This window comes from Thalassophryne amazonica, chromosome 6 (genome assembly GCF_902500255.1).
Source record: "Thalassophryne amazonica chromosome 6, fThaAma1.1, whole genome shotgun sequence".
Lineage (NCBI taxonomy): Eukaryota > Metazoa > Chordata > Actinopteri > Batrachoidiformes > Batrachoididae > Thalassophryne > Thalassophryne amazonica.
In genome coordinates, this window is record NC_047108.1 from 60,479,131 (window position 1) to 60,494,851 (window position 15,721).

The window sequence follows — 15,721 nt, forward strand, 5'->3', positions numbered from 1 at the left end:
GGAAGATTGCTGCTAATCCTCCGCCCCGGCCCGTACTACAAGCATTCTGACAGTTAGTGTGACTCGGGGGTGTTGACTCATTTAAACTAACATATTCATCCTGCTGTAACCACGTTTCTGTAAGGCAGAATAAATCAATATGTTGATCAATTATGATATCATTTACCAACAGGGACTTAGAAGAGAGAGACCTAATGTTTAATAGACCACATTAACTGTTTTAGTCTGTGGTGCAGTGAAGGTGCTATATTATTTTTCTTTTGAATTTTATGCTTAAATAGATTTTTGCTGGTTATTGGTAGTCTGGGAGCAGGCACCGTCTCTACGGGGATGGGGTAATGAGGGGATGGCAGGGGGAGAGAAGCTGCAGGAGGTGTGGTAAGACTACAGCTCTGCTTCCTGGTCCCAACCCTGGATAGTCACGGTTTGGAGGATTAGAAAATTGGCCAGATTTCTAGAAATGAGAGCTGCTCCATCCAAAGTGGGATGGATGCCGTCTCTCCTAACAAGACCAGGTTTTCCCCAGAAGCTTTGCCAATTATCTATGAAGCCCACCTCATTTTTTGGACACCACTCAGACAGCCAGCAATTCAAGGAGAACATGCAGCTAAACATGTCACTCCCAGTCCGATTGGGGAGGGGCCCAGAGAAAACTACAGAGTCCGACATTGTTTTTGCAAAGTTACACACCGATTTAATGTTAATTTTAGTGACCTCCGATTGGCGTAACCGGGTGTCATTACTGCCGACGTGAATTACAATCTTACCAAATTTACGCTTAGCCTTAGCCAGCAGTTTCAAATTTCCTTCAATGTCGCCTGCTCTGGCCCCCAGAAGACAACTGACTATGGTTGCTGGTGTCGCTAACTTCACATTTCGCAAAACAGAGTCGCCAATCGTCGAGTGGGGAAAAACGGTTAGAGATGTGAACGGGTTGGCGGTGTACACGGGGCTTCTGTTTAGGGCTACGCTTCCTCCTCACAGTCACCCAGTCGGCCTGCTTTCCTGGCTGCTCGGGATCTGCCAGAGGGAAACTAACGGCAGCTAAGCTACCTTGGTCCGCACCGACTACAGGGGCCTGGCTAGCTGTAGAATTTTCCACGGTGCGGAGCCGAGTCTCCAATTCGCCCAGCCTGGCCTCCAAAGCTACGAATAAGCTACACTTATTACAAGTACCGTTACTGCTAAAGGAGGCCGAGGAATAACTAAACATTTCACACCAGAGCAGAAAAGTGCGGGAGAGACAGGAGAAGCCGCCATGCTAAATCGGCTAAGAGCTAGTAGCTACGCTAAGCTAGCGGATTCCTAAAAACACACAAAGTGAATAATGTGTAAATAATTTAGAGGTGATTCAGCAGGAGTGCGTAGTTTAAGGCACGTAAAGATTGCACTGGGAAACAAATCGTAATCTAGATAACTAGATCAATCTAACTGCGCAGATTAAACAGCTAACAGATACAGAAAAACACCGCTGTGCTCCGGAACAGGAAGTGATACAATACCGCAGTGAGAGCCAACCACCAGAATGGACAATATAATACAGTCACCTGTACTTAATTAAATCACTCAAGTGACATTCTCACCAATAATCCCAAGATGCATAAAATAATTTGGTGGTTATTGGTCATTTAGCTTGCCTTCCTAATGGGAAGGGTGCACCTGGCTCTGTAAAGTCATGTGATGTCTGGGTCAACTTCAGGTTTGCTTTCGCATCCAACCTACTTCTGTATTTACTCTAAAGTTTAGATCATCCATCTAGGCTTCTTGGTTGCTGAGATGCACAAAACGTTTTTGTTTTTTTTTGGACAGTTTTCTTTGACCTTTCATCAAATCACTCCAAAACCTAATCACATCTAGATATCTATCAAAGTAACATTCCCACCAAGTTTGAAGGAAATCTATCCAGCAGTTCTTCAGTTATCTTGTCCACACGTCCTTGCCCTGCTACAGCCACTTTACAGACACCAATAATCCCACTGAAGGACCACACCAACTGAGGTTAAATTTAAATCTGATACAAACATTTAATCCTTGTAATTACTGCTTAAATGGTATAATTCAACAGCACTGATCATTATTTTGAACAATCGTATGGCTCAATCTGAAGTCATCATTATTGGCATTCGTGAATTTCAAGAAAAAAAAAAATCAGAAATGCAAATAAAAATTTACCATATTGTTTGTAATTCTTAACTGATATAAAGGAGGGTCAATACTTGTAAATGCCCATGCATCCATCCCCAACTTGTCTTAAAAAAAGATGCAAAAAGTGATTTGCTGTAATTCAGTGTACAAAACATCTGCGTATATTTTGTGGCATTTAATTCCCCCGTAGGTGGTGGTGGTTTGTTTTTACGTTTAATAACTTTAAACATTGTTTTAAACACTCTGATTATTATGGAAAACTTCATTCATCATTGTTAAGATATTTTAAATTGTGTACGTAAAATTCAGGATTGCAATAATTCTGATCAGGACTGTCCTTTTGACATCATCACAATGACCTTAAGTGCCCTTGATATACTGGTAACCTGAACCCATCAGCTAGGCAACATGCAAACTGACGCACGTGGACAGATGCTGCTCTTCTTCAGGTACAATCACATGTTCTAAAAACAACAAAAACAAACATTCAGATGGATATCACAACATGGAGCTGCTTTCAAATGTGAATCAAATACTCAGGATTTTTTTCTACGCTTCATTAAGTCTATTTTACCATCTGAAGAGCCATGTGTGGCATTTTATGAATGCGAGTAAAGAAATGTAGTTCAATTTAAAAATCAACACTGAAGATCTGTGACAAACCGGCAGCCTGTCCAGAGAGTGCTGCTGGGATTGGCTCCAACAACCATAAACAAAACTAAGTGGGTTTAAAAATGAATGATTTAAATATGAAAACACGGAGAATGTCAATACCCACAAGCAATCAATGATATACAGACGTGTTTAATTTCTGCAAACGGATGATACAAACTCCAAGTCAGAATTCAGATTTTTAAATATTTTGAAACATGTCTCACCTATTGTTTCTAAATGCCACGTTATTTTCAAAAACTTCATTTTAAAGATGTGCTGGTTTGTGGCCTCCTCGTTTTTCAGCCAATAATGGCATTATTCTGCTGGTGCAGCAGCCTCATGTGACCACGGTGCATCGTGTTCCCACAGTGTCCTCAGATCCTATACAGAAATTTACCTTCTGCATCAAAGAACTCACTGCCAATCTGTGCCACAGGAGAAGATTTAACTGTTAACATAAACTCAAAAAGTTCCTCCTCTGAAAACAACTGTCCATCCCAGCTCTCTCCATCCTCTCCATCCTCCTCCAGAGCAGCAGCAGCAGAGTCGGCTCTGGGGTTTGCTTGCATGGGCACTGAGACATGCTTACTAGCAGCAGAGCTGAGCTGAGCAGGTACAATGTTAAGAGCGGCAGGACGAACGCTCACAGATCCTGAGCTTTGGCCTCGAAGCGCCACCATCTGGTCAGTTACAGTGAGTGCGGAAGTTTCTTTACTGCCAGGAGACAGCGCGGCTGCTGCTGCTGCTCCACTCCCAGGAAGCCTTGGTCTGTCCTGTCCTGCCCCGACGCCTGAAGGTAGAATCTGCTGACTGATTCTAGACAACACCTTAGTGTCCTGCTTGACTTTTCTCTCAGGAGCAGGGATGAATTTGCTCCGGAGGACTCTCAGGATGACGTCGGGTGTGACAGAGAAGCCCTCAGCCAGACGCTGTACTGTCCACTCCTCTGGATGCTCTTGCTTCAAATACCTGAAAAATATATTATTATAAGGAGTTCCCTTTCATTCTCTTTGTGTAGTGTAATACATCAGTACAGGGGATTGTCTGTCAGGATCGATCTGATTCTGGCAGTCAGGAAGTCCTGCCTTCCGAAAAACCTTGCGCAGTGTCCAATGTCATTCTTTTCATTCTTCACCTGGCTTACCAGGAGTAAGTGGTGATGAAAATACAAAACTTGCCCTATCCGGTTGTTAAGTGTGACGTAACGCATCATGTGATTTTCAACTTCCGGCTCCAAACAAAAAAGGCGCGCTGTCATTAACATTGAGAACTGCACTGAGACGATCTGATCAGGCTGCACTTACACCATTGCACATGGACAACAGCATTAACATCGCAACATAAAACTCTTTGTATATTGTGCCTAAAACTCTCCTGGATATATTAACTTGGTTTTTAGATGTTGTTACTGCGTTTGTTTTATGTAAAAATGTCAGAAGCTCAGGTCGTTTCTCCATTATTTTCAACGGGAGTTGCTGCGAGCTGCGATCGCTTCCTGTTCATGTCGTTCGGGGAGAAAGTGAAGTTTGCACATTAATGTCCTGTTTATTGTAATAAATAATTTTTGTATTAACAAACAGACATTATTTTACCTGTGCATAATAAAATATGCAAAGTAAAAGAAAAAAAAAACTTTTATTAAGTGTTCTGACCATAGAACCAGACGAATGCGGTTAACGGAGGTGGAGGCGGAGAAGGGAGGGACGGAGGTTTGCACACAATGTAAACACAAACTAAACTTAAACTGTAAATCCTTAAAAGGATCAAACAGATGTAACTTTAATTACAATTAAACTTATGTCTGTTTGATCCTTGGAGGTCTTTGGACCCGGAAACAGATTTATCACGTGATGCGTTACGTCAGCGCTTAACAACCGGATTCCCAGATTCTCCAATTACATCCAGAGAAGAGTGTAACTCTTTCAGAGTTTTCTTGTGTGTCTTGGTGGCTTCCCTCAGTAGTCTTCTTCTTGCACAGTCATTCAGTTTTTGAGAAATGCCTAATAAAACTGATTTACCATAGAGGACCACACTGTTTGTATTTATTAATGAGAGCACTGGCCTCATAGAGCGCAAACCTCCGCCAGCACTAGTTTCCAATTCCACACATTTTACCTTTGAAAATTTTTCAAGGTCAACGTCCTGTTAGAAGTGGCTTTTCACTAGCTAAAATATAGAACAAAAGGGCTTTTCAATGTTAAAATCAAATATCCGCTAAATCCACAATACGGATCTAATGCTGATCAAACTTAGGGCTCCTTCACACATAATGCAAATTTGGTCAAATTACGACAAGACAACGGGAAACAGTTCGAATTAATGCACCACGAAACATAGCGCCGATGGGCAGGTGTGCACAATCCCGGTCCCACGGTGTCTTTCAAGCAGGAACACAGTGCGAGCAGCTGTTCGCACTGTGGGACGAGCTGCACCACATCGTGTTGCTGATGTGGAGGAAAATAAAATAAAACCAGCTGTATTATTAGTGAATATCACTGGGCTGATATAAATAATACATAAAACGGGACGCAATACAGAACCCCGCGGTTAAATAACCCTGGTAAAAAAAAAAAAAAAAAAAACACTCACGGGATTTGAACCCACACGCTCTGATTACCAGACGGAAACTTTAACACTGCGCCACAATCACTGTCTCATAACACGAGCATTAAATGGTTAAAATCAACAAGCAGATGAACATGTTTTCTAAAAAAGAAAAAAAAGTGCTGTGATAACTGACCAAACAGCGTTTGGTACAGCGTAGTTCTGCTGATATGTGACTGAAAGTGGCAAATATGTCGTACTGTTGGCCTGTCATATGGACGCGAACCACATGATGCACAATTTTTTTTGGGGGGGGAGCTGGCGCAACACACGCATGTGCACTCGGCAACTCCACAGTCATGGGGCACTTAGAAATTGTGTGTGTGGCCATTCACACTATCATCAAGAAAACAGTCAGCAGAAAATCATTGTCGAGCTGGATGTGAAATTTGTCTAAGTGCCAAACAAGCAGTGTTAGATGTTAGTGTGTGTCAGTTGGAATTTGGCCAACACCTGCCTCGAGAGGGTTCGATAGGCTCTCACAACGCACACTCTGTCTTTCAGCTACTGGTGTGCGCAAATAATTGTAGCAACAGGTGTACGAGGTGTTTGAAGCAGCTACAAATTTACGTTTTGCATACGATTCCTGCTTCATGTGCACTTTGACCAAATTTGCTCTATGTGTGAAGGGGCCCTTAGTCTATTCATTAAGAGCACCAGTTTTCACCTCACAGTCACAAATGAGAGTGACTGAGGCACTTCTGGTTGCGATATAATGCAAAATGTACACCAAATGGGCTTTTCAACATTAAATTCAAATATCCACAAAATCCACAATACGGATCAGATCCAGATCAAACTTTGTCAGGTGATAGTGATTGCTAGTGTGCGTCTCACTTTCTAATACAAGAATGATTGGGGCACGTTTGATTAAAAGATAATATAAAATATACATTAAATGGGGTTTTCAGTGTTAAATTTAAATGGCCACAAATCTGTAAAGTTTGATCCAGATCAAACTTGGATGAAGGATACCATCCTACATAATGCTCTCAAATATGAAAGAAATTAAATCTTTTTGACAGTGTTATGAATTTTTGAAAATTCGTTCCATGTTAAAGGATAGGGATTCTTCCAATTTTCCAAGATTTTTTCTGATTGTGACCTTGAAAATTGAATCAGTTCTTGCCTATCAGCAGTGGTGGGCACAGCTAACCAAAAAATTAGCTTCGATAACAGATAACCAGCTAACTGAAAAGTTAGCTTTTATGAAGCTAAACCGATAAACCACCCAAAAAATTATCAGAAGGTACAGATAACCGATAACTTTCAACACTGTCTCCGGTACACTTACAACTAACAAGCTGATTTTGAGTTTTAACACCATGATCGCTTCTGGTAGCGTCAAAGATGACCACAGACACAAATAATAAATCAGCATTTCAGTCTTTGTGCACCCTGCCCACTGCTGGAAGCTCCTGTTTACTACATAGGTACATTTTCAGTGAAGCGGTTGAGAGAAGCAGCGAAGCTCAACTCAGTAGCAGTGTCACCATGAGGCGGAGGTCTTGGAAAATAAAGCCGTGCTGACTTATGGTTATGATTTATAAATAAAATTAATACGGACAGAATAACTCCATTAATGTCAATTTTGTTAAAATATATCTTTTAAGTTTAAATAATGCACTAATTCTGAAGGTTTGTAACAAACAGACAGATGCCAAAGGGATTATGGCTAAAATGTGCCTCAGCTAACACTAATTGGTTGACTCATTCATTCTATGTAAAAAAAACAGCACGTTAATGTGAGGTGTGTGTTGGTGTTTACATATAAATGTGCTTTTGTAAAATATGCCATTTTTTTTAATTTGGAAAAAAAAAAAAAAAGAAATTTGCAAAACAAAGTCAAGTTGTGATTCGACAACCGTCTGATATAACCAGTGTCAAAATAAATAGAACACTGCCATATACTGGTGCCCAGACGCTCAGTACTTAGGGCGAATACTGCCATGGACACTTCTGGCCAGTAGATGGCAGTAGAGACCCTGAAAACTTGCTAAAACAAATATTCCAAATAAATAATCCGCCCGTGTCTGCTACGTTTAAGATGCGTGGAATCTAATAAACGCAAACTGAATTTCAGACATATATATTACCCTGGAACAAAGAGGACAGTCAGTGTTTGACAAAAGCAAGATGTTAAAGAACAAACAGGATCGCGTTGCAGCTCACAACGATTCCAATTGAAAATAATGGAGAAGCAACCTGAGCTTCTTCTGGCATTTTTACATAAAACAAACACAATAACAACATCTATAAACCCAGAGAATATATTCACAAGAGTTTTATGCACAATATACAAAGGGTATAATGCTGTTGTCCATGTGGAGCCTGATCAGAGCATCTTAAATGCATTTCTCCTGTTGTTGTACGAGATTACTCATAATGCACCTGGGCACAGCATGTCCACACTAAAACCTTCAAAATTAGTGCATTACTTTAAAACTAAAACATATATCTGGTATTTTCAATTTATAAAACTTCAGACGTGATGTTAATTTAAATGACTTGTCTGAAATTAGTTTGGTTAAAATTCTAACCATAAGTTAAAACTGTATGCCTCTGGATGACTTTGGTGGTATTGCCACCAAACTAATATGGGGTCAAAAGAAATTTGTTTTTTCTGTGAGCAGTTCTCCCTTGTCTGCAGCGGAATAGAGCAGTTTCTTCTGAAACTAGCTCTCCTCTGTTTGCAGAGGATAGAACTGCCCATCCACTACACTCAAATCTTTGATGTCAGACTTTATAAATGTTAGCAGTCTAAAAACGATCTGACCAAAATTTATTGTAAGATAATTAGTCCGCTGATGGTTTTCAAAATTATCTGAAAAGCTAATCCGATAATGAAAATATCAGCTTCGATAATTAATTAGTGGTTAGTGGATTAGCGGAACTGTGCCCACCACTGCCTACCAGGATATGAATCCTCTGTAAAAATTAGTAACAATATATGAAAAATTGTGGGTTGCAGGCTGTTCACAAACACAAAAACAAACAAACAAACATTACCTCAGTCAACAAAGGCTTTGTTGGTGAAGGTAATAATTTGTGTAAATAAAGTCCAAGACATATATAGTGGTCAGGAAATGTTCACGTAACCAGCCCATCTTGTCTAAAGTAAACTCACTGTAAAACGATAACTGCCTTTTGTTATACCAAAGGGTCCCCTTACTTATGCAACCCATCATCTTGGCTTTGATATTTTTAATTAATTTATATCAAGTTGTAGAGATTTGCTTTCAGTTTGAGTTTAAGGAGGATCATTTTACAAATTTTATAGAAGCCTGAATTATTTTTTTGTGTTCAAAATGGCATAAACAAATGAAAATGTGCAAAAGCCCAAGGGGGAGGATACCTTTGCAAGGTACTGTGCACATTTACCTTGCTAAATGGGGTACATTTTTAGTGTTGCTATCACGTCATAAGAAATGTTTTTGCTCTAGTTTCATAAGCATCATCCACATTTCACTGTCATTATGATGTCACAAAGGGCATCAAGCACATGCCTTGATACTGAGAGAGAAAATATGCCCCTGTTTGTACCGCTGCACAAGGCACACACAGGAATTTACAACTGGTATTTTATAAGCCAAGCAAGTAGGAGTGGTGGCCAAAAAGTAGGGGTGGTGGCCAAGTGGTTAATGCACATGGTTTCAGTGCAGAAGGTTCCGGGTTCAAATCCCACCCCTGCCACATTTCTCCATGTAATGTGGAGTTGTTCCAGGAAGGGCATCCGGCGTAAAACCTGTGCCAATTCAACATGCAGATCCACCTTGGATTTCCTGTGGTGACCCCGAGTGCAAACAAGGGAGCAGCCGAAGGGACTTACTATTTTATAAGCCAAGCAGGGGGTGGTGGCCAAGTGGGTAAGTGTGCTTCTTTCCTGAGCAGAAGGTTACTGGTTCAAGGCCTCCCCTGCCCATTTTCCATGTATTATGGAGTTGCGTCAGTCGTAGCCCTTCACTGCATTTTCCACTCTGCAGAGCACAGTTTAGCTTCAGAATATGTATGTGCAGGTGCGTTTATATCCCTCTGTGCTTCCCTGCTCTGCCACAGTCACATTTGCCCTGAAAGGCATTTTGAAAGGTTCTTCAGACACGTTTCACAGCGAGCATGGGTTATAGGCATATCCTCCAGATTTTTTTGGTATGATGGTTGGAAATGAAATGATCAAATTTATAGCAAGAGAACTCTTCTAGTGTTAAACAATTTGTTGATTAAAGAATCCTATTAAAACACCATTTCAGCATGCTAATATAGGTTACCAGGTGTCTTAACAAAAACTGATTCAATTTAATTTTAATACATTTTTGTAGCTAGAAATATCACACATACACTGAGGTGATGCCTCCTAAATAAAAAAAAAAACCATGGAACAGTCATTGTGACAAAAACAAATACAATAAATAACAAATAATAACAAAACCAGCAAAGGTATAAAAAAAATGTAGTTTATAATATTTTTGCCAAAACAGCAGAATTAGTTCTAGAGGCTGGAAACCAGCTACAGATTGTTATACACAGGATAGAGCAATTTTGGGGGTACAGTGTCTTGCTCAAGGGTAGTTTGACACAAAACCCACACAGGTGTAATGCGAGTTTGATCCCTGACCCTTTAGCTTATTAAATGTTAAAGAAAGTACTTAATCGTAACAGCACCACTCCTCACCTAATCTGCTCAATAGCATCCCAGGTTAGCTTCCTCTCTGGAGCTCCTGATGGTGTCATCTTCCTTCTCAGAATATGATGCTTCACAGTCCTCGCCCTCCTTTTCTCCTCACTGAAAAACACAACATTACTTACATTTTCCACAGTCTGTAGACTGTAGACAGTACACACAAACAACTACTACTCTGATTTTACGCTGATGCGATATGTGATCACTCATATTCTCATACAGAAACAATTGCTGAAGTCTGCCCTCGACATCTCCTTCATCGACACTTTCTTCTTCAGAGGGGCCCTGGCTGTGTGTTGGGGTTCTGCGCACATGGCTTTTACCCTCCCATGAGGTCCTGGTGCCTCTACTAACAAATCGACAGCTGTTTGTAGAAACTGAGGTCCTCACTGACAGGGTGACAAGCCTGGGGAACAGACACAGGACTCTGAGAGGTTTGGCCATCCTGTAGGATCCCTGTCCTGAGCTGACCTTCTGCCAAAACAGAGGTTCATGGGGTCAGAGAGAACATAGTTAATATGGGTAGCAGAACAAAACATCAATACTTCAAGCATTTTTTTGTGTTATTATTTTGAACAATCATTGTATGGCTCAATTCGAAGTCATCATTATTGGCATTCCTGAATTTCAAGGAAAAAAGGAGGGCCAATACTTGTAAATGTTCATGCATCCATCCCTGACTTGTCTTTAAAAAAGATGCAAAAAGTGATTTGCTGTAAATTCAGTGTACTAACATCTGTGTATATTTTGTGGCATTTATTTCCCCAGTAGGTGGTTGTTGGTTTTTTTTTAACGTTTAATAACTTTGAACATTTGTTTAAACACTCTGATTATGCAAAACCCATTCATCATTATTAAGATATTTTAAATCGTGTACTTAAAATTCAGGATTGCCAATAATTCTGATCAGGACTGTCCTTTTGACATCATCACAATGATCTTAAATGGTCATTGTTTTGAAGACCAGCAACACGTTATACGAGGTCTGTCTATAAAGTATAGGTCCTTTTTATTTTTTTCAAAAACTATATGGATTTCATTCATATGTTTTTACGTCAGACATGCTTGAACCCTCGTGCGCATGCGTGAGTTTTTCCACGCCTGTCGGTGACGTCATTCGTCTGTGAGCACTCCTTGTGGGAGGAGTCGTCCAGCCCCTCGTCGGAATTCCTTTGTCTGAGAAGTTGCTGAGAGACTGGCGCTTTGTTTGATCAAAATTTTTTCTAAACCTGTGAGACACATCGAAGTGGACATGGTTCGAAAAATTAAGCTGGTTTTCGGTAAAAATTTTAACAGCTGATGAGAGATTTTGAGGTGATACTGTCGCTTTAAGGACTTCCCACGGTGCGAGACGTCGCGCAACGCTCTCAGGCGCCGTCGTCAGCCTGTTTCAAGCTGAAAACCTCCACATTTCAGGCTCTATTGATCCAGGACGTCGTGAGAGAACAGAGAAGTTTCAGAAGAAGTCGGTTTCAGCATTTTATCCGGATATTCCACTGTTAAAGGAGATTTTTTTAATGAAAGACGTGCGGACGGGTCCGCGCGTCGGGACGCAGCCGACGCGGTGCAGCGGCACAGGAAAAACACCTCCGTGTTGATAACCATTTGTAAAATCCAGGCGGCTTTTGATGGCTTTCAGTGGAGTGAGTATATGAGAAATTGTTTAACAGCTGGACATGTTCCAACTTGTCCTTAAGGCTTCCAACAGAGGTGTTTTTCCTGTGGCGGAGCGTCGCGGCGGCTGCGAGCCGACGCTGCAATCCGCCCGCACGTCTTTCATTAAAAAAATCTCCTTTAACAGTGGAATATCCGGATAAAATGCTGAAACCAACTTCTTCTGAAACTTCTCTGTTCTCTCACGACGTCCTGGATCAATAGAGCCTGAAATGTGGAGGTTTTAAGCTTGAAACAGGCTGACGACGGCGCCTGAGAGCGTTGCGCGACGTCTCGCACCGTGGGAAGTCCTTAAAGCGACAGTATCACCTCAAAATCTCTCATCAGCTGTTAAAATTTTTACCGAAAACCAGCTTAATTTTTCGAACCATGTCCACTTCGATGTGTCTCACAGGTTTAGAAAAAATTTTGATCAAACAAAGCGCCAGTCTCTCAGCAACTTCTCAGACAAAGGAATTCCGACGAGGGGCTGGACGACTCCTCCCACAAGGAGTGCTCACAGGTGAATGACGTCACCGACAGGCGTGGAAAAACTCACGCATGCGCACGAGGGTTCAAGCATGTCTGACGTAAAAACATATGAATGAAATCCATATAGTTTTTGAAAAAAATAAAAAGGACCTATACTTTATGGACAGCCCTCGTATGTATGCTACGGTAGACACCAAGACGGCTAAGTGCTGGTGACCAAGCAGTTCTGTATGTTTGTTTCCAGAGTGGAAGGTCACCCAAGGCCACCTCTGCCCATTCCCCATGTCATATGAGGTTGTATCATGAAGGGCATCCAGCCTCAAACTTGTGCCAAAATCAACATACAGATCCACCTCAGATACACTGTGGCGACCCCGAGTGAAACAAGGGAGAAGCTACGGGGACTTAATACTGATCTCTTAGACATTCAGACGAACAGCACTCGATGCTTTGAAACAAGTTCCTCAAGTTTGTAACAAGTATGCATTCATTTTTGAGGTTTGCATTGTTGAGCAAAGGTGTGTCTTTACTATGAAGACCAGTGTTAACATTAAACATTAGACTGCATAAAGAAGTACTTTAAAATGATTATAGGTCTTTTTCACTGACGTCACAGATTTCCCATGATCCTCTCTGATTTGCTATAAGTATATCAACAAAACTTAACATTTATTGGATTATTGTCAGAACTATCATAAGTCCCTTCGACTACTCCCTTGCTTTCACCACCGCAGATCCGAGGTGGATCTGCATATTGATTTGGCACAAGTTTTGCGCTGGATACCCCTCCTGACGCAACTCCACATTATATGGAGAAATGTGGTAGGAGTGGGGTTTGAACGGAGAACCTTCTTCAGAACTATAATTCATGCAAAATCATTTCCAAAATATACGAGCGCCCCCCATACATTGTATATGTATATATATATATATATATATATATATATATATATATATATATATATATATATATATATATATATATATATATATAGCACTTTGCTGATGCAGTTTGGAGTAACACAGCCTAACATGCTTGGTAGCTAGCTAGCTAACAAAAAAAATTAAACACACAAAAACAAACAAATCACCTGCTAATAAACTTTAATCTGAACAATTCTTCAATCCGTTTTATTTTACTTCCATACCGTTATTTTTGTACCGCAAAGATGATAATACGCAGGCACACGCTCACTAAAAGCTAAAAGTGGCACTCTGAGCAGGGTGGGTGTCATCCTCGTGGTGATTCTATTTCCGCAAACATGAGCGTAACCCGACGTAACCGTATAAAGATGGTGCCTTACCGCCACCTACTGGAGTGGAGGGTCCTGAACAACACTTACTGCAGAATGCATGACATAAGCTATTTGAATTCCACAAACAGGTCCTTCTAGCACAACTTTTTACCACATAGTTTTATTATTTGGAACAATAGAGACATTAAGAAAACAATTTTTCTTCTTTGAAATATGGGTTCAGAATCAGATGCTGTTGATGATGAGTCAGCTGTTCACTTGCTCTGTTACAGAGAACATTTATCAACATAAAATTTACCAGAAATCGCAAAGGCAATTGCCTTAGTTTTTGATTCCATTCCAACTGCCATCATTATGCTTTTTGGACACATAGTAATCCTACAGCTCCCCTCTTCTCTCTTTATCTCACAATGGCAGTAGGGATGGAGGAGCTTTTAAAACAGCCTTTCCGGGCACGGGGGGTAAATCTCCATCCTACCTGCATCACCTCAGTACAGATGTGAAGAAGATGGGATGCATCAGTAAGGATTTTATTAGCTATTCTACTAACTGCTCTTGTTACGATGTTCTGAGCACTGGGCCTGCTTTTTTACTTCATTGGCTGAACCCTCTGAAGAGTTTGGCTTTGCTCATCATAGTCAAGTGATCATAATAAAGGATTATAATGTTGAAGATCAACACACTTTCAATTACTTATTGATAAGACACTGCTCATGACCTCCCTGTTCTTACACACATTAAGTTTAAAGCTGCAGTGTGTAAGATTTAAGGGTGTTTCACAGCAGAAATGAAACACAGCATTCATAACCATCTGTTCATTACTGTATAATTACAAGCAACAATGACTTGTGTTTTCATAAACTTCAAATGAGCCTTTCACATCTACATGGCCAACTCATGGAGGCCGCCATGTTGACACAGATGGCCAAAAGGGACATACAGTATGACCCTGCATTTTGAGCATACTTTAATAAAGCCATGAGTTATTGCACACGGGATTATTAGCAAGGTTGGGTAGGATTACTTTGAAATGTAATCCAAAAGTAATCAGATTACAAGTAATCCAAATGTATGTACATACATACATGTAATCCTACCCAACCTTGCTTATTATTATGAAACAGGGGACAGGGAACAACCCTGGGGAATCCCTGTATTTAATATCAGCTCATCAGAGAAACATTATTTCAGGTTGACACAATTAAGTTGGTTGCTTAAAAAATTACTGACCCACAAATTAAGGTGGAGTTGGCTTTCTGACAACAATACACCCAATACATGTATTTTGATGTTCTGTGTTAAAAGCTGGTGAAAAGTGAAAAGTCCGTCTGTGAAAAGTGTTGTGATACAGTATGGAGCATGCATCCACTACCCCCGCTTCTATCTTTGATGTTGGAAGTTGTTTGTATTCTGCATATAACATTTTACATACATTTACTATGGGATAAGGACAATATGCCAAAGTTAGTCATTACTTTGGCTCTTGGATTCATAGGTAAAGGGATGATTGTGAATGTTTACCAGATGATATGACAATGCCAGTCACTCTGTGCACACTGTCATCGGCAACCAGAGGAGCCTGTTAAGCCCCAAAATGTGAATCAGCTGCAAATCGTGAATTATCCGCAAACCGATAACTGCAAAATGTAAAATGCAAGACCAACAGACTGAAAAACTCCTTTGTCCCTCAGGCCATCAGACTGTACAACTCCTCACTCAGGGGAGGAGGCGTAACAGGAAGACAGGGGACAGGAAGGAGAGGAACAGATCAAATCCATTGATTTATATAGCACCAAATTACAACACAAGGCAACCAGTTACTCATAAAGACCAGTGTTAATACTGAACAAGTGTCCGTTCAGTGGAACACTAAAGAGCATGAACCTGTTATATCCTCTAACTTATATAGTGAATTTTATCAAAGGTTTCGTCTCGTCAGTGTGTATATATATCCAAGAAAAAATACATTAGGTTGAGGATAGTATAATGAATGAATATATATATATATATATATATATATACTAATGTATTTTTTCTTGGATCTATTTTTCTACAACTTATACTGCTAATTATTTACGTCTTTTTTTCTACATTTTAATGTTCGAAATATACGAAATCAAATCAAATATTCACCAAACAGTCGTGGTCGGGAAAGCACTTTGAACTGAAGTGAGAGAAATAGCGACATCTGCTGGGCGGCACTGAGCCTCGCACTCTGCCGTGTCCGCTGCGTGTTTGA

At 40.5% G+C, this 15,721-nt stretch overlaps 1 protein-coding gene across 2 annotated transcripts; it reads right to left on the minus strand.

The window, feature by feature from the left end:
• Positions 1 to 1,787: 1,787 nt before the first annotated feature.
• On the minus strand, positions 1,788 to 13,497 carry ngrn (neugrin, neurite outgrowth associated). Of its 2 annotated transcripts, none has more exons than XM_034172251.1 (4): positions 13,375 to 13,497; positions 10,302 to 10,555; positions 10,073 to 10,183; positions 1,788 to 3,768 (listed from the first exon to the last, which is right to left on the minus strand). In XM_034172251.1, the coding sequence occupies exons 1-4, from the start codon at positions 13,459 to 13,461 to the stop codon at positions 3,174 to 3,176; spliced, it is 1,047 nt and encodes a 348-aa protein (XP_034028142.1). In that variant the 5' UTR covers positions 13,462 to 13,497; the 3' UTR covers positions 1,788 to 3,173. The 2 variants fall into 2 exon arrangements, with proteins under 2 accessions (XP_034028142.1, XP_034028143.1); XM_034172252.1 differs by having other exon boundaries at positions 13,318 to 13,454.
• Between the last annotated feature and the right edge of the window lie 2,224 nt (positions 13,498 to 15,721).

Bases quoted from the DNA above. Each gene is read 5' to 3' on its own strand.
- ngrn (XM_034172251.1), bottom strand. From the start codon at position 13,461: ATGACACCCACCCTGCTCAGAGTGCCACTTTTAGCTTTTAGTGAGCGT. The intron at 10,184-10,301 runs GTATGAGAATAT...TGTGTTTTTCAG, and splicing joins AGACTTCAGCAATTGTTTCT to TGAGGAGAAAAGGAGGGCGA. The intron at 3,769-10,072 runs GTGAGGAGTGGT...TATATTTTTCAG, and splicing joins GATGCTATTGAGCAGATTAG to GTATTTGAAGCAAGAGCATC.